The sequence below is a fragment of the Leuresthes tenuis genome, unplaced genomic scaffold (genome assembly GCF_036924035.1).
Source record: "Leuresthes tenuis unplaced genomic scaffold, fLeuTen1.0.hap1 SCAF_14, whole genome shotgun sequence".
Lineage (NCBI taxonomy): Eukaryota > Metazoa > Chordata > Actinopteri > Atheriniformes > Atherinopsidae > Leuresthes > Leuresthes tenuis.
The window spans coordinates 22,986,903-23,008,664 of record NW_027325368.1 but is presented as its reverse complement, the minus strand read 5'-3'; the positions used below and the strand labels follow the sequence as shown (position 1 = coordinate 23,008,664).

Sequence of the window (21,762 nt, the reverse complement as noted above, 5' to 3'; positions counted from 1 at the left end):
ATGAAGCCATGCTGTTGTACTAGATGCAGTATGTGGTTTAGCATTGTCTTGCTGAAATATGCAAAAAACCCTGAAAAATATGTAATCTGGATGGGAGCAGAGGTTGCTCTAAAACCTTAATATACCTTTCAACATTGATGATGCCTTTCCAGACGTACAACTTGCCAGTTCCATAGGCACTAATGCACCACTAAAAAAATACATAGTTTGGTTGTTTGTTTTTTTTCATCGTGGCAGGAAGCTGGAGTTCCCAGAGAAAGCCCACACACGCACAAGCAGACTATGCAAAGTCCACAAGGAAAGGCGACAGTGTGCAGCCCACCAGTCAAGATCAGCTCACTTTCAACATTCAACACATTTTCCTCTTTTCTACTGTGAATGAACATGGCTTTATTATGGTTGGAAATCATTGCATTGACTTTTTACTCAGTGTCCCGGCTTCCATGGAATCAGTGTTTTATTTGAAAATATTCCCAGAGAGAGTGAAGTTGGACAATGTGGGATCATTTTTGAGGGATTCGCAAGAAAACCAACAAAACTTCTGCAAGACGATCTAAAGTTCAATTCAATTCAGTTTTATTTATATAGCGCCAAATTACAACAAATGTCATCTCAAGGCACATAAATTATATAGTCCAATTCAAGCCAATTGGAATTCAATTAATTCTGATCATAATCCAATGAAATCCAATCCAATAAAGTGTTACTTTTACGGACCTCTGCTGTATTTCTCGAAAGTGGCACAACAACATCCCATTCCTCACTCCAGTGACGCCATCAAGACGAATGGGGCTGCGGGCAAATGTAGATGCGACAGTCATGAAGTGGATGAGTAAGATATCTGTCACCATGTAGCCCACAAACATTTTGATTTAATCTAAAGACATGTCCAATGTAGATGACTTCTTGGAATTGTCCTCTTATTGTTTTAGCTGACGTTGTCTTATTACCAAACTGCTATGTGGTACCTGCACATCTTAGAAGATTTCTTTAGTTTTCTTTAGTCTTAGAACAGCTTCTTTAATGTATAGAGGCCAAGATGTAAAATATTGTAAGTCATACTGATATTAGTGAAAAACACAAATGAATACCAATATCACGTTAATCATAGATATACACATATGATAATCTTGTTTCACTTAATAATTTAAGTGAAACTTTTTGCTATCATCTACCAGAGAGGACCTGAAATTAATTAGATTCGTAGTGAAGTTATAGATAACTGTAGATGTCACGATAAAACAATTATCATTGAATACTATTGGCCACAATAATCATGTGGGGAAATTGAATTAAATATAAGCAGTTAAAGTCTATTTTGGCCATATCATACAAAGTTTAACTCAAAGCCATTCATTTTATTTAGCATACAATCTGACTGAATATTTTTTTGTCAGACAGATTCAGTCTTCATGTTGCATTGATTGAGTCATGATTTGGAAATATGCTCATCTAAACCTGCGTTTATCTTGCTTCGGGAAGCATACGCGACGGTGTCATTTTTGTCCCCTTTCGCGTTCCGTTCTCAGCCCCCCGTGTACACTGCAAAGTCCACTGGTGAGAAACTTAAACGATTTCAGGACTGTAATGTAATTTTGATCACTGGGTGAGCTCGGATAAGTTGGGGTAGTTAAAGCAAGAACGCTCTTTTTGTTTGGTGACGTCTTTACGTCTACGTAAAATGTTAATCTGTGCACAGCTTTAGTGGAAGTGTTTTCTCTACCCGTTGCTGCTGCACCAGCAGGGGATGATTAATGAAGACAGTGAAAATAACCAGTTTTTCATTTGCAGATTAGTGTGACTGTTAGCTTTCCCCGATTTAACCTTGCGAGTGTCAACACTGACAGTTCAGCCTGGTTAATAACTGACCAGCTCTTCCTTCCATGCATTCAGCCCGTCTCCTCATGGCAGAGCTCTTCTATGTTGGGGTGGACGTGGGCACCGCCAGTGTGAGGGCTGCACTGGTGACCAGGGAGGGCCAACTGAGGAGCACCGCAGAGGAGCCCATCAGCATCTGGGAGCCCCAGCCTGAGCACTATGTCCAGTCCTCCACTGACATATGGCAGAAATGCTGCTCTGTTGTCAAGGTAGGATGAGCTCAGATCAGCAGTTGGTCCACAGCATTCTAACAAGAATTTGCTTCTTCATCCAAGTCTGTTATCCCTGTGATGGCCTGGCGACCTGTCCAGGGTGTACCAATGACCCCCCCACCCACTCTAAGTTGGATTAAGCGGTAGAAAATGGATGGATGGATCCCAGTCTGTTATTTAAGCCCCTCACACAGCTGACATGTTCTAACAGTGGTTAACAGTCCAGACTGAGCTCTTACTTTAATACCACTATTATCCAAACCACTGTAAGTAAGTTAACATTCTTATGAGAAGTGTGAAAAAAACAAAAAACTTTATCATGTTGAATCGACTGTATTTTTCCCCCCAAAACTACATGAAGCATAATATGTTCACAATAAATGAATAGAAAAATAAAATGGCAAAAAATTACAACTACAAAGAATTTTTTTGTTAAAAACATCATGCGAAATGATCACAATGGGGAAACTAAATCTCAAATACATCTAAATTACGCATGAACAACCAAATGGGAGGCAATGAAAATGACCGGAAAGACACAGCGGTGCCAGATATCCCCAAGAACAGTTGGAGATACACATAAAATGACTGAAAGCTGAAGTGATTAAGACCGAGCTCCACAACAAACAGAGCTTAAAGTACCCATCCTGCTACCAGAAATAAGAAAAAGGACATCCTCAGAGGTTCTTTGTTCATTGTAACTCTTTGGTGGCATGACAAGGACCTAATCAGTATAAGGCAGGTGGTCATAATATTATGGCTGATCTGTGTGCACAAAAATGGGGAAAAAATGAAACCGACTCATGCTGTAACTTCATGTTTTGTGGTCATTTTGTGTCTTTTACAGTCTTAGCCTTCTCTGTCTGAGAGCCCATGATTAGTCTACCTTTAGGAATTTTATCAATAGCTCATCTGTTAGCTTTAGCTAATTATTCAGCTCTTTCTTTCCTATTTCCATTTTTTTTCACCTGTTAAGTCAGAACTCATTTTAGCTTTTTCAGGCACTTTGCCAACCTGTTAGAAATCTATACAGTGCACATTTTGGGGCCAAAAGCTGTCTCAGATTGTAAAGAGGTATGATGGGTGCTGTTACATTTATCTGCTTTATGGTTTACCTGACAAAAAAATAACTTGGGATTCACACCAGATTGTAATTTTGTCTTTTCATATCCAGCTTGTCCGCCACACGGTGATGTCAGACTGAATACTGTGTGTTTCTTGCAGAGAGTCACCCATGGTGTGCAGAAGAGCCAGGTTCGGGGGCTTGGCTTTGATGCCACCTGCTCTCTTGTGGTTTTAGATGAAAGTTTCCAGCCTGTGCCAGTCACCGAGGATGGTGAGGGATTTATTTGTTTTAATACATTTTCGTTCCTGTGTTGCCTGCACTTTATCGGTATAATTCACTTACTGCTCTGTATGCGTCATGGTTGCTGAGGGTTGTCTGATTTATCCAGGTTGGATTTTTTCTTAAATTTTGGTTTGAAACCCTGCAGCTGTTGACTTTGGCTGAGACAAATTGTTTTTTAGTAATGCAATGTGATACTTTGCTGATCCTTTAAGGGAAGAAAAAACCTCCTCCATAGTAAGGTCAAAGGTCTGGGTCAGCCTTGACTCGGTATGAGTCATGTTTTTTCTCAAGTAAGACAAACACAAAGGCTAACAGCGTATCATCGTGTTAAAAAGCTGATTATATGCTGCCTAAATAGTATTAATCTATGACAAGATTCATGTATATCTCTTCTAATAGATTAATTTAATGTAAATAAACTTTATTCTGGGATATTGTGCCAATGCAGTGCCAGCTTTAACTGACCTTGTCTCTTGGTTTTTCAGGGGACACAGAGAGAAACGTGGTGATGTGGATGGACCATCGAGCTGCAGAGCAGGCTGCTCATATAACGAACACCGGCCACAGGGTCCTGGAGAGGGTAGGAGGGGTCATGTCACCAGAAATGCAACCCCCTAAGCTACTCTGGTTAAAAGAGGTGAGAGGTGAGCAAGGTCACCACCCGGCCAGTGGTCTCTATGGGTTTTGTTGTTGCTCTTTGAACTGGCTGGTTGCCGTGTTACTTTTATCAAATATACCAGTCAACATCCGTAGTCTGGTGGGGTCAATCTTTTCAGCCTTCTTGACATGTTTATATTTTTTTTTGTTTCCGATGGTCAGATTCTTGAAAACCTTCTGTTCAGTCACTGCATGCATGCATTGCATTATTGTTGTCTCGTCATCAGAATCTAAAGGAAAGCTGCTGGGACAAAGCCAGGCATTTTTTTGACCTGCCAGACTTCTTATCATGGAAGGCAACAGGCTCATTAACAAGGTGAGTGTTGTTGAACGATGGTAATGTGATTATGATGGATCACTTCTGAATCTTTTTAGTGATTTATCATAGATAAGTAATATGAACTCGTAGCAGCATACGTACTGAAATGTGTGTATCTCTGACAGTGGCCTACAGAGTTGATAATAATGCTGTACTGTTCAGTAAGAACACTGACCTTGTATCAAATGTTTGTTTAAAAGCAGGAACAGGGTAGCAGAGCCAGTTCCAAGTGATGTGTCTATATCATGCACAAACTGTCTTTGATACTGTGGCCTTCACAAGATGCTCTTAACTAAAAAAAAAAACTAAAAAAAACACGCTGTTCCACAGGTCTTTATGTACTCTGGTGTGTAAATGGACGTACTGCCCTCCAGAAGGATGGGATGCCAGCTTTTGGACTAGCATTGGACTGGAGGACCTTCTGGAAAATAACTTCTCCAAAATAGGTGAAAAATCACATAGTTTGAAATCATCTTTTAGTTTAAACGGTCTGACACAAAGGGTCTTCATTCTGTGTTAAAACTGTGTCTTTTCTGTCACCCAGGCAGTGTGACGTGTTCTCCGGGAATTGCGTTGGGAGATGGCCTGACGCAGGAGGCGGCTGCAGATTTGGGTTTAAACCCGGGAACAGCAGTTGGTGCTTCTCTCATCGATGCTCATGCTGGAGGCCTCGGTATTGCACAGAGGACAGTGTTCATTAGGAGATACAAAAAAATCTTGTCACGAGCAAGTTCAAAAAACTGTTTAAAGTTCCGTTCACACAGATTAGTTCATGTTCATAGTTCACCATTGGTAATTCTGAACGAAGTTTACTGTCCCAAAAATGAACTACTTCACATTAATTTCTTACTTTTTTACGAGGATTCCTCTGAATCGCTCTCCTTATAGGGTGTGTAGCGCTATGGGACATGGGCACCACGGCTATCTGAGTAGATGTTTCCACATGTCTTCCTTCATCGATTTTGTTACTAACCATCAAGATACAAGGCTTAGCTGGTTGTATTTGAGACTTGACAGTTGATTTTGCAATTTTAAATACAACTTTGCCCTCAGAAGTCACATCCATAAGGATCCTCATCACATACCTTTAGCTTCCGCCACATTAAATAAAACATAAATGGCTCGAAATTATCATAAATGTAACAGACCATCAGCTGTGTGACGAAATCAGGAGACGAAATCATACTTAATGGCAGTGCTTGGCACAGGTGAGGACACAGTCTGTGCAGCTGTCTGCGTCAAGGCCAAAACAAAAGTTCTGCTTACATTACAAATGCTCACCTCTGGCTTTCTCTGTGACTGTGCAAACTCATCTATTACACCCTTCAGACTCAGCAAGCAGGTTTCTCTCTGTTTTCTCTCCATTTCTTCATAGATCTGGTCGAACACCCGCTTTTGTTTTAATCCGCCACTTTGCTTGTCGTGCCGTCTGCTGTGGGAACGTTGCAGCGTAGTTCTGCACATGGCTGTAACCACACATGGCTGTAATTGTGCTAACACAGTTAGATTAATTGTGTGTGCGGTAGTTAAGAACGTTACTCGATGCCACGGGAGATAGAGAGAGAGCTGTACTATGGTTCAGTTAAAAATTGACAGAAAATTTGAGCTCCATTCAAGAGAGCACTCATTTTAACATATTCATGCATAACTGGTCATCAATAACCTGACACCCCCGTTGTTATTACATATCTCTCTTATGTAAGTTTTACATGGCTGCCTTGTTTTTTTTTACCAACTCATCAGGCTTATGACACCTCAGAAGACGCATTTTGTCATTTCTGTGCCGGTAGTTTCTCCCGGAAGATTAAAACTAAAAAGTTCAGGCTTAGTGAGCATAAATCGGTAAACATACAGGGCAGCGGTGATGCTGGTCTTTGTTTCTTTTATGTGCTTGTTTAAATTCCAGTTCTAAACCGCCTCTCTCATTCACACACTTGCTCGGGCTAAGATAGCTGTGAGCCCACATGCAAGCTGCTGAACTTACCCTCATCTTAAAGATAAGCCAGGATATGTTGATTTTTGCCAAGTGTAAACCAACTGATATGCTACACTGTATGTTTTTTTCCTTTTATGAGATATTTGGAAGAAAAGAATGAGGAGAGAAGACGGTAACATGATTAAAATTCATAACTAGGCTTTAGCGAGGGACAAATGGATACCAAGCCAATCTGAGAAGTCCCTGTGTCTATCACCTCTTAGTTGGCTTCAGGGCAGTAGTGGACTTTTCTCTGGCTCTGACCCCTGAACCATCTGGTTTTGCTCTGTGTAGTAAACTGCTCATGAACTCTGCTCTCTGACCCATGGCTGGAGCCTCTGCCAATCACACATTGTTGTGTCAGTCAGAGGTTAAAACGCTCTGCACTTTTAGTTGTTCTCTGTGTCACAGTGATACACCCTCCCGACCTCTGCATGTAGACGGGGCTTCTACCTTAAACTCGAACCAGCTTGACAAACATTATTCCAGCAGTTAGTGTCACTGCAGAATCCAACTTGAAGGTTATAGAACTAGTTCTAAAGGATTTAAAGCTCCTGACTTGCAAATCATTGTAATTATTACCTGATGGGCCTCAGCAGTTTTGAAACTTTGAATTAGGCTCTTCCAGGAAAAAAACTAAACAAATTAACTTAATTTATGGCAATGATTTGCTTCCTATGCTGAAAGTAAGCTCTGATATTTGTGAAATAGGATTAGAATTCAGTTTTAGTGTCCTCCTTCCAGGTGTGATCGGTGCTGATGTGAAAGGCTTTCACTTGCCCTGTGAGCAACTGCCCGTCACGTCACGCATGGCGATGATCTGCGGGACGTCGTCTTGTCACATGGCGGTCAGTAATTTTCTGCAATTCACCTGATTTGTGTTGTTTTGAAAAACACTGTTGAAATTAGAAATAGCATTTCCTGTTGTGTATTTCAGTGGCACTTATCCTAGACTGCATAGGCCGACAGTTAGCCAACGCTGCCCAGTCATACCCTCACATGGCAACAGAACTCTCCTACAGAAGCAGGGTCCCCCTGCAAGACAGGAGTGGCCCCCCCACAAAAACTGCTTGGGAGGGATTTAAAGAGCACCATAAAAGGTGTGTTCTCAATCAAAAGCATCCCAATTTCAACAGATGAAAGCTTTTTCCAAGGAGCTGAAAAATGATTCCACTGAGGTCTAAAGTACGGGTTAGATTAGACAAATGAAGTCTTAAGTTTTTTTTTAAGGGGAAAAAAAAAAGAAAAAAAGACTAATTAAGTCCACTGAGGTGTTGAGATGACTGAGACTGGGAATATTTGACCAATCAGAATTGTTCAGTGCTGCATGCCAGGGCTGCCTTTTCTCCCTAATTTCAGCTCCTGGTTGATGTGGTCAGAATAGAAGAAGCTGAGGAAAGTACCACCTAAAAGACCCTGGTTCCTAGAAATGGTTTCTGTTGTCAAACTGCAGCTAAAGAGTTTGAAGTGTTCACTCGGTTAACAAACTTCCCGAATACCAATCTTATGCGATCTGATGGCATCTGTGGGAAGTGAGATCAATCAGCAAAGGCCCCATCGGGCCCAAAGTCATACCCTCATTTGCCATCATCCTAAAACCCCCTCCAGGACACCCTCAGCAGTTCTTAGTCCACACCCTTTACTGTGCAGAGCTGCTTTGGCAGCAGGTGGAGGAGCTGCTCATTATTAGCCAGGTGGTTTTAAAGTTGTGACTGTTGGGCATGTATGGGCACAAATGCTTTGGAAAAGTGTATGAATCAACGAGGGTGTGGTGTCGGCTTCATTTGACACTCTTTTCTACAGAATATATCACTTTGTGACTAATACGAGACTTTTGATGATTTATCCTTCACTCAGTGTCCATATTTCTTTGAGAATGTATTCTTGCGTTTCTCACCTGAAGCTTGAGTTAGAAATCAGTCCATGTAAAATATTTCCTGTTTGATCCCAATGGAACACAGATCAGTGAGCAGCCTCTCTTTGTGCCAGGAGTGTGGGGCCCCTACCTGTCTGCCATGGTGCCGGGCTTGTGGCTCAACGAGGGAGGACAGAGTGCCACAGGAAGGCTGGTCAGTCCACTCTGAGAGATTTTCAAGGGATTGTTCGGGCCTGCTTCATGCTGCATATTAACAGATAAACACTGTGAAGAGGAATAATGGGCACATACTTACTTTTACACATCTGGCCACACTAAAGTCCACGAGCAGTCATGTGTCAGACTGTGTGGAGACTTCCATGTTAACAAAAATACTCATAATGTCAGGAACTGAGGATTGTGAACGGCAATAGTATGTAGTTTATTGTTAGCTTTTATATAGCTTGTTATATCTTCATTTGTAAGTCGCTTTGGATAAAAGCGTCTGCTAAAGGCATAAACATAAACAATAGTTGAGTCTCCACTAGTTTTTGCAACAGAAGTAGTTTAAATGGACTGTTTTTTTTTACCATCAGTTGAGATTAAAATCAAATTGTCGTTTGGGATTAAAAAATTGCTGTTTGACAAAATAACTCCTTTTCCGAACTGAATTGATTGATTAATTACTTGAAGCAGTGCGTTATGGGTAGTTACGGCCTCACAATCCCTCACGTCACTCCGTGTGTAACTTGTTTTTTTTCCTACTATACATTTCGCTCTCTCTTCCCTCAGATTGAACACGTTGTGAAGGGCCACGCTGCGTACACCCGGCTCCAGGAACAGGCTCAGCAGAGGTCAGCTGATGCACTTAGTGCTGCTCCTCCCAAAATGCTTCAGCACATCTGTCATCCCCATCAGCTGGCTGGATGAGGTGTCAAATATTATAAGTCAACTTTAGTAAGGACAGAAGCCCTGTAACACTTGGCTGATGGTGTATTGTTTGTGTCTCAACATTGGAAAAGAATGACACATAGACGCTTTGTTGTTGACCCACTGCTGCGGCACACTGCACCGTTAACAAGCTGCACCTCTCCTTTCACTACAAGTAAAAATATCCTCTGGGAATTCGATCTGTGTACTTTCTGTTGTGCGAGCGTCCTAACATTTTTTGATTTTGCCACTTTAGAGTGCCCTTCACAGGCGAGAACATCTACAGCTACCTGAACTGCCACTTGAGTTCGATGGCGAACTCCGCTGTTGATCTGCTGGGATCCGGTCTTCACGTGTGGCCGGACTTCCATGGGAACAGGTCGCCACTCGCTGACCCCACTTTGAAGGGCATGGTGAGGGCTTGACATGTACTTCGAAAATGATTATGCACAACATGAAGTCAGTTGAGTCGATTTATTTACCACTGGTCACCTAATGGGCAGCATTTTTAATCTCTGAGTCAGTGGAAAATTCGAAAAAGTAAAGCAGGGGGAATCGTTTTGTATTGTACCACAATGTGTTTTACAGAGGCAAAAATCAGGGAAAGATATTTCTCTTTTATGCTTCAGCTTTAAAGTGGCGTTCAGCTCTTTAGCTACTTGCACAGAAACAGAGAATCCACTTCATCTTTATGTCAGAGTTAAAGCGATCATGATGTAAACAAAGACTCTATTGATGAGAGGGCTGTTGAGTTGGGTGAAGTGGTAGTTGGCAAGTGCACAGACCGTTTCACATCTACTCATTTGAAAACACAGCCATCTAGTTTAGAATATCTTATATGTGCACTGCACTACAGCCACGTCTTAATTAAACAGCTCGACTTTCTTACAGATGTGGGCTTTTTTACTCCTATAATCCAACAGCATCTCTGTGGAGATAAAAAGACATTTTCTTCAGCTTATTATCTCCATCCTGTTTAATTGGGGCTTTGTTTTCCCCTAAAGTAAAAGGAGGGGATCCACTCATTGTTGCAACTGATCGCTGCTCGCGTTATGTGGCCAAAATAAAAAAATAAATCTCACGGGCACTTGGTGTCAGAACAAAAATACCATCTGACTCATCCAAGTTTTTTTTTTTTTTTTGTAACGTGTTTGCATAAACAATAATTTCATTATGCATGTCGGACTTCTCCTGCTACACCGCAGATTCAGTGAGTGGAACCAAATTTTGACTGGCCATGTCGATGAGATGAGCTACTCATCAGGAGTTTGCCATCAGTGACACAATCTGGCAAATTAATGTGGACTAAAATAAACTTTTAAAGTCAGACAAATTTATGACTTGAATTAAGATGTAAGGAAAGGCAATTGAAACGCAATTTTTCTCTCAACGCTTAAATTGAACCAATGGCTGTTCTTTGAACAAATGTGAGCTTCCGTACTTCTTCTCCTCGCCATCTCAAACATGCGAGCCGGTGCCTTTCTGGGATTTTCTGTAAAGAAAAAAAACCAACCTCTGAACCTCGTTTTCTGCCATAATTTTCTGAAAGTAAAAAAAAACAAAACAAAAAAAAACAGCGACTGCTTTCTCTGTGGAATGACTTCCCACCAAATCAACACTGTGGCGGTTGAGCCAAAGTGGAACAGCAACTTAAAGCTCTTCGAAAAGCTATTGGAAAACGACATGTTGAATCCTGTTTAAACCTAAATTCTGTACCTAATTCTGTACAAAATTAGCCAAAATTAGACTTTCATTCTATCCTTGACAGTAGTTCAGAGGTTGTAACTTCCTGAAAAACAAATGTAAAAAGTTGATGACTCATCCTGCTCTGGGAGGAGGGACCAATGAAAGTGATGTGAAATCTGCTCTGGTCATTGGGGCTGACTGGATTTTTTGGGAGAGGTGTGTCCTCAACATTCAATAGATCAAACTTTATTTATAAAGCACTTTTCATTCAGTTTTTGCTATAGTGCTTTACAGAAAGTCTATAAAACTAAACTGAGGAAGCGCTGTCAGTGAGGACAAAAAACTAGAGTTGAGCTAAAAATATTAAATAAATACATTAAAATAGGATAAATAACAGATAGAGAAAATTAAAAAGATGACCAAGCATAAAATATTACTAAAACAATGTAACTAGAATACTTTAAAACAGTTGAAACAAGATAAAAGGTGTGAAAAAAATAAATATCACTTGCCAGGCCAAAAATGTGTGTTTTTAGTCTGGCTTTTAATGAATTCATATTTCCTGATGCCCTTAAGTCTTTAGGAAGGCTGTTCCACAAACATGGATTTTAGTTCTAACTTTGGGTATGATTAAAAAGCTCTGTCCTGAAGACCTGAGGGTTCTAACGGGTTCCTGATATAAAATGGTTCTGATAAATACTCAGGAATTAGACCAATAAGAGCCTTAAAAGCAGTGAAAGAATCTTAAAATGTATTCTGACGCTGACAGGAAGTGCAAAGACTCTAAAACTGGCGCTATATGTGCTCTCGTTCTGGTCAGGAAGACCAGAAAGTAGAGCATTGCAGAAGTCACTTCTAGAGGTAATAAAAGCGTGTAATAGAGTCTCTGCATCGGCTTGAGAGAGAAACTGTCGTATTCTGGCAATAGTTTTAAGTTGATAAAAAATAGTCTTAGTTACATACTCAACATGTGGCTTAAAATTACGCTTCTTTACTGTTTTTGATTGGTTCAAAGTGAGTAATAGAAGCTGTACTGACAGGTTGAGCTGCAGAAAGTTTCCTGCCATCCATGTTTTAATATCAGAGATGCAATTTGACAGGGAGCCTATAGGCCCAGGGTCATCAGAGGCCAACACATTCTGATTAGCTGTTTCATGGGAACTTTATGTGTCACAATTTATTTATAACTTAGGATTTTTGTAATTAAAGCCTCAGGTTACCTAGGTTACTTTGTCTCCACTCACCAAGTGTCTTGGCTCAGTTTTTTAATGCGAAGCACCATCAGAGGATTTATTGAAGCGGTTCATTACTTTTTATTATTTCAACTGTTTTACAGGTGATTGGACTGTCTCTCTCACAAACCTTGGATGACTTAGCTCTGCTCTACTTAGCCACCGTTCAAGCCCTTGCTGTAAGTCTGATGTGTTCCATTGCAGATGACTTCCTCTTTTTTAGCAACGGTACGTTCAGTTGCATAGAAGCGGTTGTTTTCTTGTCAGCCATTCTTGTGCCGCCTCCTCTCATTTCAGCTTGGTACGCTCCATATTCTGGAGGCCATGAAAGAAGCAGGACATGACATCAGAACCCTCTTCCTATGTGGAGGGTTGAGCAAAAACACCCTGTTTGTGCAGATTCATGCTAATGCCACAGGTATGCTCGGACATCTAAGTTTTCCACATTTTGTTATTTTGTTATGAGTCATCTTCAAAGGTAATTGATTTTTTTCCCCTCATTAACTTAATCACAGTTTGCTGCAGTCAAAAAAGCAAAGAAAGTATGCTGCAACCAACTACAACTGTCTAAGTTAGGCCACAGAGTTGTGAAAGCCAACCCCTTAGACTTAAACTGGTTGCTGTAAATGCTGTATAAATCTCCTTTGTGGAGATGTAACAGCCATCAAGCCTTTGTTGCAGAGGAGCCGCAGAGCACGCCGAACCTCTTGAAGCATAAGAAGCAAAATCCTTCAATCTGCAGAAATGAATAACCATTTGGCTTCGTTTCCCAACATCAAGCACATTTACGTGGCATAAGAAAAACAAAATTAGACCTAAACCAGACTTTTAAAATGGCGGTAAACATATTAATCCAACTGAAATTGTACAACATCGAACATCTAAAAACAAGTAACACCTTGATAAAACAGTCACTCCGGAATATATATATATGCTCAGCGAGATTCAATTGGATGAACCTGGTGTATGTTAAGAGTTTCTGATCCAACAGAGAGTCCTATAAAGAGGACAAGCTAAGACTTTCACCAAACTCAAGTGTTCACTTTTTATTCCCAGGACTGCCCGTAGTGTTGCCAGATCAGATGGAGGCTGTGTTAGTGGGAGCAGCAGTGTTGGGTGCATGTGCATCGCGGGACTGCAGCACCATACAGGTACAGCATCACACTGAAACGTGCTGAGATTAGACCCAATAGTTGACCTTTTTTTTTGTTCTATTGATTAAAACTGTCCAACAGAAGTTGTACATCAAAGAGTAGAATTTTTATTCATGCATGGATACACATTTATTTGTCACTTGCCACTGTAGATGTAATTATAAAAAGCTGGAATGTAATTAGTTAGAGATGTGTTGTGATATTTGCGTCATACCTATGATGCAAATATTTCCACTGGAAATGCATTCAGACACTTTTTCATGGACTGTCACAGTGGGAATTTACATTTGCTACTTTATGCTCATGCCACATTTTGGATGAGGAAGGCTTGTTTTGGACCGCTGACTGCACTGTGATTTTTGTTTTGCGTGTTGAGAAGATGTAATGTGACTTTAAGATCAGTACCAAGTCTTGGGAACGTCTGCAGATGTGTTTCCTGATAGAGAACTGCATTTAAAACATAGTGACATTGAAGCAAAACTAGTTACATATCGAAGAAAATAGAAAATGTATTAGATAATGCTAATATTTGCAATTGTATAGCATCTTTGACTCAGTGCCTCCATCTGCTGGATGTGACGAGAAACGCAAAGCATGAAGCATGCAGCTCTGCTGGCTTTTGTTACAGAGAGAAGCCCGATTTCTCTGCAGTTATCTTTTAAGATGTAAATTTGTGTGGTTTATAGTGTCAGGTCAAGTGTCCCAGCACCAGAACTCTCAGCAGCCTTTAAGCCTCTTATACTAAAAATAATACGCTATTATTCCAACGAGGCTGCACCTGTCCACTTGTTTTCAGCCGTAAATACAGCGCACAGTTGCTGCATCTGATCCTCTGAGCTTCGGCGCATTCACCCACCAGGATCTTGTAGGTTTAGACAGCAGAGAGGCCCAGCCATGCATTAAACATAAACTCTGCCTCAACAAGCTTGCAACAATGCAACAGGCTTGCATTTTTACTTTTAAGTAGGTCACGGCTGACGTGAAAGCAAATGTGGGTCACATGATTTATTGAGTGGCGTTTGTCTTTGCAATGTTTCAGGAGGCCATGGAGAAAATGGCTAAGGTGGGGAGAGTTGTTCAGCCGGACCACGACCTGCAGAGGTGAGGGGGAGATGCTGCCTGGGACGGTCTAGAAAAGGAGTTCAGATTTTATTAAAATGGTGTTGTATTATAGGGAAACCTGACATTCACACAAGTCATCACATTTATTTACTATTTTTTCAGCTTCTATGAGCGAAAGTACAAGGTGTTCCTGCAGCTGTTCTCCCACCAGAGGGACTACCAGGCCCTCATGAACCAGAGATGACAGAGGAGATGGGAGGAAGTCTGCATGCTGGAAACTAGAACAGACCTCATAACAAGCAGCTCTTCTTTTGTAAAATTTCTCAATACCACAAAAAGGAAATGGCTTACCCAGACAGAACGCAATGTTGTTTGGTTGCTTCTGTAATAGATATGTAGGTTTTAAAGCCACCAAGCAGAGGAGATCAAATAAGACTTCCGATGCATTCGGCCTCATGGGCTTCGTGATTTTAAGATTAACTGCTGCATAGAAACAGTTGTAAGTGACAACAGATCAGCTTAACAACAGCTGCTGAGCTCCTTCAAAGTCAAATATCATCATTTGTTGTCCCCTTCACAAGCATTCCAAATAAACATTTACTCTTTTAACAAAAAGTTTCCATGCCTTTGTCCCTCACACCCAACATGCTGGCATGTATAATTTAACAGCCTCTACCTTGACACTGACTGGCAGTCATTGTTTTAACTTCCTGTTTGGAACTCCTCTGCTGCCCTTAAATTCTCCCGTCTGCTGGTCACAGAGGAGGCTGCTGTCAGCGTTCCCAAGATCAGAGTTGATAAGCTCTTCAATGCTGCCATCGAGTGACCCGATGAGGCGGAACGCCAAATCCAACACAGCTGACTTAATACTTCAAACAGACCTAACTTATGCCAGAGAGAAGTGAGAAGTTTGAGGGGCACAGGCCAAGGGCACCAAACTCATAAAAGAGACACTGGGAAGTTGTGTATTGAAGTGACTGAAAAATTCAACTGCTACTTTATGACCCGCTAACAATGTTTTTACAGGACTGTGCAGAAGTCTTGAGCCATGCCTTTCTTTGTGTATTGGCAGGTAAACAGGGAATAGGTGCAGGATATATAGAAATATGGGTGAACGTTAACATAATTCTAACAAGTTTGAAAGTCAATATTTGGTCTGAGCACTTTCATTCTTCAACACAGTGTGAACCTTCTTACACAAGCTTTATGTCATTTCTTTAAGCAGTCTTCAGGAATAGTTCTCCAGGCTTCTTGAAGGACATTCCAAAGCTCTTCTTTAGATGCTGATCCCACACTGCATCAATAATGTTGAGGTCCGGGCTCTGGGGAGGATTCATCCCTCCCTCCATAAGACCTGTTGCCACTGATTTTCAAACTACTTCTCGTATCATTTGGCATACCTCAACCTTCTCTCCCTTCCTTAAGAATGGCTTCTTGACAGCCACCCTTCCATGGGACCATTTCTGATGAGGCTTCAGTGAACGGTAGATGGATCAGCTGAAGGTTCAGATGCATCTCTCAGGTCCTGTGTCAGGTCTTTGCTGGATTTTTCTCCTCTTTCTTAAGGACATCACTGTCAGATACTGTTCATCTGCTGCAGATAGTTTTTTAGGCCTGCCACTTCTTCTTCTGTCCTCCACTTATCTAGTTATTCAAATATTTCATAGACTCACTGAACACCATGCTGAGATTTGCCAGATAATTGAGAATCGCTGTGTTGGTGCAAAAAATACTATTTTGTTCCTGTGAAACTCTGTTATCTTTTGGATTTATCTGTTATCTGGATTTTTTTATGTAGTGAAATGGGAGCAAATGATGTGTCTTTGTGACAGGCTGCTAGTAACAAACTGGTCAGTGGTCAGGTACAAGGACTGGACTGAAAATGAGTGACAAAGGAGCCGAAGAAAAACTTTGAAAGACCTTCAGAAGGTCTGGAGAACTATTGTTCAAGACCACTTTAAACGACTGAAAGAAACACAATGACTCTGTAAGGCTGTGAAATGTATAAGTCCTGCTCGGCAGTAATTTATTTTGTCTCGATTGAATGAAACGTACACATTGTAAGCTTTTGTAACAAGCTACTGTAGCTGTGTGTATGGAAGTATCAGTTTCTCAGTTCTCTTCGGCATTGCAAGTTTTATTTGCTCTCACTGCATGAATTGCACCACAAAGCACTGACTCCTGTACTGCATCAAAAAAGAGGAAGTGAACAAGGAGTAAATGATATGATGCAATATCATTAACCCCGTTTTACCCAGATTGTCTAGCTGTTAGAAAAAGGAAACTGATCCTGCCACAGAATAGATAATAAAAAAAATTTAAAAACAAAAATCCGTTTTCCCTTCTCAGCTCCTTTGTTTCCTTTGAAGCCGTGGATCGTGGTTCATTTCATGTTAGACAGCTGAAGTTCACTATATAAGCACTCTGCCTGTGCTCCTAGTTGAGGTGTGTAGCGCAGGTACTTCTTGCCAGAGGGCAGGTCTTTAGTGTAGACGCCAGCTGGGAACAAAGACGCAGCCTCCTTCTCAGACAAACCGGGAGGCACCATCACGCAGTCTCCAGGCTGGAGAAAGACACAGAACAGAGACAAAGCCATTCCATGTGGCAACAGGTTAGCTCGCTTCTGTGATCTGTTCAGTCAGCTGCTGAAGTACTTGCTGCTGACACATGTCACTTTCAAATGTGTGACATACCTTCCAGTCAGCGGGCGTGGCCACTCGTCTAGTCACTGTGAGCTGGAGGGCGTCGACCACGCGCAAGATTTCGTCAAAATTTCGTCCAGTGGTGGCCGGGTACAGCAGGGACAATTTCAGCCTTTTGTCAGGACCGATGATAAACACCTGCGCAAAAATGGAAAGAGTTGAAGAGGAAGAGGGCTAAAATCGTATTCTGTCCCGGCTTGATAAGTAGAAGAAGTTTTGAAGGCCGCCTAGGAAAATGAAAATGAAAACATTACATCCTGCGTGTTTTCTGACACTCACGCAGCGGGCAGTGAGGGGCATGCCGTCGTTGTCCTTCTCATCTGGGTCCAGCATGCCCAGGGCGATTGCCAGCTCCCGTTTGCTGTCTGCTATGATGGGAAAGGGCAGCGAGCAGCACGATGGGTCCTCACAGTTGTAAGCCAGGATGTCCTGGTTAGATAAAAGAAGAGACGCAAGGCCTCAGTGGCTATTCAAGCTTAGCTGGTGCCACAATATATGTGACAAATTGGCATTTTCTCCATGACTTGTTTTATTACTACAAAATGCACAACATACTTTTGAAACCATGAAAACATCCAATTAATGCTTTGTGTGATTAAAAAGAAACGAGATGCCTAATGTATTCAGCCACCTAAAGTGGCCACATGCTTTGCTGCCTCTATGGGAATTAAGAGGTTAAACAGCAGCCAGGCAGTTTGCTGGTCAGGAGCATTCAGGTAAAGGAGGAAAGTCATCAGCAATGCTCTTAGGGAATCAATTGTTACTGTTCATCAATCTGGGAAGGAGTCCATCATTCTACAGTGGGAGAGATTATACACAAGTGGAAACATTCAATATGGTTTTCAGTCTTCACCCCAAGGTCAGACTGTGTAATGATCAGAGAAGCTGCAAAAAAACTCAGCTACATGTCAGACTCTACGGACCGCAGTTAGCATGTTAAATGTTCAAGTAAATTCATGATAGAACAAGTATGGCTTCTTTGGAAAGATTGCAGGAGAAAGCATCTTCACTCTAAAAGAACACGGCAGCACAGTTTAGATTTATAAAGTTGCATCTGGACAGACCACAAGACTTCTGGAACAATGGGCCTCATGCAAGAACATTTTCGTATTTTTATTCTACATTTTTCTCACTTTTTGCGAAAGAAGATCTCGTACGAACACGCCACGTCAGATTCAACAAACGCTCTTAACTTCGGAAAAAGTGTGTAAAAGACCTGCGTAAATGATCAGTGCCACCCGTGCGTATTTAAGTGCACGTGCACGAGGATAGTAAATTTGCATACTCCACTCCCAAAATAATACCACTTAAGGCTACTTTTTCTCTCTCCTGTGCCAGGAGTTGAGTATATAGGTGTTGAGTCATGAGAATGGCATCAAGGCGCAAAAAGAACAACTTTACTGGCTCTGAGATGAGATAAAATCTGTCATTTTTAGCAGTGTCAGCAGTGGTATTGCAGGACCTGCTAAAGCCAGAAAGCAATTACGAGTGCTGTTAATTCCGTGTCACCTTTAGTTCGTAATGTCACCGAAATAAAGAAGAAATTATTTGATGTGAAAATGGCTTAAAAAAACACCGTCTCACCATGGGCAGGCGCTTGATGACCTGTCTGACTGACAGCTAAAGCTTGGCTGAAACTGAGCCATGCAACAGGATGGTATGATGCCATGGTGAAACATATACAAACCTCAATGTATTAAAGCAGGAGGAGTCAACAAAAATTCTTCCAAAACGGTGTGACAGGCTGATCGACTATACAGAAAACAATTACTTTTTGCTGACACAGGTGGTTCTACAAGCTATTGTACATGGTTTTTGTTCAATAAATGAGGAAATGGTGTACTATGTTATGTGTTGTTCATCTAAGCTTGTATTTAAATTGTAAGACCCTTTGTAGACCAGATGTAATTTTCATTATCATTTTATTATTATTATATACGGTCTGATACATAAAAAAATATTTCAAAAGGGTCTACTTTTTTACTTGACTGTACATGTGTAGCATTTTTATATAAAGATGTGATATGCACGTCCTTCATCTAAAACCAAATAACTCAAACTGGAGGTCAAGCTCTGATAACTCTGATTCCTGCCAAACAAACAGAAAAAATAAAATCCCGATGATGCCATTACAGCACCTTGCTCCAGCCATGGTGATCCTCCACGGAGTTGATGGACAGGGCAATCATTCTGACGTTGCGTTTGCTGAACTCGCCGCTCAGTCTGGCAGCCCGCCCCAGCTCCGTGGTGCACACGGGTGTGTAGTCTCTGGGATGGGAAAACAGGATTCCCCATCTGTAAGGAGGACATGCTTTGAGAGATTTCACAAAAAAGTTTCATTCTTGCTCAATCTCCTCTCATCAGAGGCGAGCACTTCTCAATGGTGTGTAAATATGATTGTTGTTGGAGTGGCAGGATGTGAAATGTCAACGACGGGATTGTTGCACCGTCACTGTCTCAGTGGTTTTAGGTTAGACATTTTACAGCCTACTGATGCTTTTAGGGGTGACATAAACCTCATTTCCGGGAAAGTTGGAAACAAAAAGGAAACAAAGACTTAGGCGTGTCATTCTTTTCATTTGTCTGAACCTTCATCGTACAGACACAAGACCAAATAAATGATTTTGAGCGTCTTCGCTGACCAACTTTATAGTATTTATAAAATAGGAACAAATTTAGAATTTGATGGAGCAGCACACTAAAAAAAAATGTTGTGATAGAGGCACGTTCACCACTGTGTAACATCCCTGCTTTTTAGGAAACACATTTGAATCAGTTTTGCAGAGGAATCTGTTATTTGTGCTAAGTAGTTCAATGGTCCATGTTTTTCGTTGTATTGATTTTCCTTTTCATAATGCCACATACATTTGCAACAGGAAACAGATCTGGATGGGCTACATTGTAGTGCTGGTTAGCACTGTCACAGCAAGATGGTTCCCGGCTTGCATCCTGTTTGCATTTTCTCCCCGTGCGCGGGTGGCTTTCTTTTCAGGTACTCCGGCTTTCTCCAACCCAAGGGCGTAGGAATGAGTTTAACATTGGGGAGGGACACATATTGGAAAACAGCCCCCCACCCCGGTTCCTACGCCCATGCTCCCACATCCAAAAACATGCATTTTAGGTTGACTGGTGATTCTGAATTCAAGCACACGCACTCTGCGTCTTTGAAGCCACGCTGTTGGAAGTTGTGCAGACCATTGTACACCACGGTAAAAAGAGGTCAAATTCCAAAATTCACCCCCGCATCAATGATATGATTTGCATCTAGAACCAGACATCCTTTCTTCCAAAAAATAAAAAATAAAAAATGCAAATCAGGGCTGGTTGCCGCTCAGGAGATAAAGGACAAACTTTAAGCCACTTTATGAGCCTCACATCGTTTAGGAAGAAACTACACTTTAGTCTTGTTGTCCTGGCTTTGAGGCTGCAAAGCCTTCTGTCTGAGAGGAAGGGGGTGAACAGTCTATGCGCCAAGAGGTTGGGGTCCTTCATAATAGATGAACTCTGATTTTACACCTGTTTACATAAATGTCATCCAAGGTAGGGAGGCTGCTGTTCTTTGAGCAGATTTAACCAGTCATTGTAGCGCCTTCCTGTTGGCCACAGAGCAATTCCTATGCTAACAGTGATGGAGGAAGTCAGTTTGCTCCCCACCACGCGTCAGCAAAAGTCTCCTCACCAATAAGACTGTGCTGGTGCAAACCTTGTCAACAGGAAGTTTTACCGCTTTGCACATAAACAATATTATTGATTCTCCAATTGTGTATAGTATTGAGGTGGTCAGAATGAGCCAAAGACGGCACTGCAACATAATCCAAAACAGAACCAGACTTCAACGTCTCCTTTTTTTTCGGATGAGACCCAATCAGAACATAAATTGTGGAACATCCTTGAGAATAAGGTGGTTGTTGTTTCCGGACTATTTTTTCCGCACATAATACACAAATTATGATTTCTAAAAAAAAGAAAAAAAATTTAAACTAGTCAATGAAAACAATGAAAAGAATTTCCATGGAATTGTGTCTGTTAAATAAATGTTCAAACTAAGAAACAAACTGCAGATCTTTGTTGGATTTTAGGAAACTCCCCCAGATCTTCCGGAAATTAAGTTTTTTTACGCAGTATCACAGAGTCATTATTCACTGCAGTTCCTCCTGTCTGTGTGTTACAGTTGGTCAACACATAGGCCATAACACCGGCCTTAAAGGTATGCAGATTCAGCTGATCGAAAGCAGAAGTCAGAAAAACAGTTAACAGGAACTGTACACACGCTTCAACCTCTCCCCTGTACGATAACTGAATTCTCAATAATCCTCACCCAGCCGATAATCAAACAAGTTTACTCACGAGTCGCCGAGAAATTCGTGGAGTTTAATTGTCCCAAAGGTTGTTTCTGCCTCGAAATTTGGAAACACATCTCCGAGCAGCAGTCCAGGCATATTCTGACCGACCGTGGATGTGATCGCCTGTCCTGCAGCACCTCTGATGACTAACAGCGTGAACAACGGGGGAGGGAACTTTCCTGTGAAGAAACAACTCACCTATCCACAGTGAACAGCAGAGGACACCGTGTGGCGCTCCCCGGCTCTATGGTGGCCGCTCTGCGTAGATGTCACTGGTTTTTCAAACACTTGTTAGCATGCACAGTGATCTCCGAGCAAGAATTAAAGCATTTCATAAACGACACTGTGAAGTGATCGTGGTTTTATATATTTTATTTGCGCAATCGAGGTTTAAATAAGAAAGGGACAA

The 21,762-nt window shown here is 41.5% G+C and overlaps 2 protein-coding genes across 5 annotated transcripts; one reads left to right on the top strand and one right to left on the bottom strand.

Annotated features, from left to right (window-relative positions):
- Positions 1 to 1,526: 1,526 nt before the first annotated feature.
- fggy (FGGY carbohydrate kinase domain containing) lies at positions 1,527 to 15,493 on the top strand. Of its 4 annotated transcripts, none has more exons than XM_072363752.1 (16): positions 1,527 to 1,557; positions 1,894 to 2,087; positions 3,315 to 3,426; positions 3,924 to 4,075; positions 4,323 to 4,411; positions 4,745 to 4,860; positions 4,959 to 5,087; positions 7,134 to 7,237; positions 8,351 to 8,458; positions 9,037 to 9,098; positions 9,431 to 9,587; positions 12,197 to 12,271; positions 12,390 to 12,510; positions 13,149 to 13,243; positions 14,286 to 14,347; positions 14,471 to 15,489. In XM_072363752.1, exons 2-16 carry the CDS (start codon positions 1,905 to 1,907, stop codon positions 14,550 to 14,552), a joined length of 1,647 nt encoding a protein of 548 aa, XP_072219853.1. In that variant the 5' UTR covers positions 1,527 to 1,557; positions 1,894 to 1,904; the 3' UTR covers positions 14,553 to 15,489. The 4 variants fall into 4 exon arrangements, with proteins under 4 accessions (XP_072219853.1, XP_072219852.1, XP_072219851.1 ...); XM_072363751.1 differs by having other exon boundaries at positions 1,546 to 1,606; XM_072363750.1 differs by lacking the exon at positions 1,527 to 1,557 and having other exon boundaries at positions 1,617 to 2,087.
- A 990-nt stretch (positions 15,494 to 16,483) lies between these two features.
- Positions 16,484 to 21,523, bottom strand: LOC140269217 (peroxiredoxin-6-like). Its single transcript, XM_072364241.1, has 5 exons — positions 21,358 to 21,523; positions 19,149 to 19,305; positions 17,290 to 17,439; positions 17,002 to 17,148; positions 16,484 to 16,871 (listed from the first exon to the last, which is right to left on the bottom strand). The coding sequence occupies exons 1-5, from the start codon at positions 21,447 to 21,449 to the stop codon at positions 16,692 to 16,694; spliced, it is 726 nt and encodes a 241-aa protein (XP_072220342.1). The 5' UTR covers positions 21,450 to 21,523; the 3' UTR covers positions 16,484 to 16,691.
- Between the last annotated feature and the right edge of the window lie 239 nt (positions 21,524 to 21,762).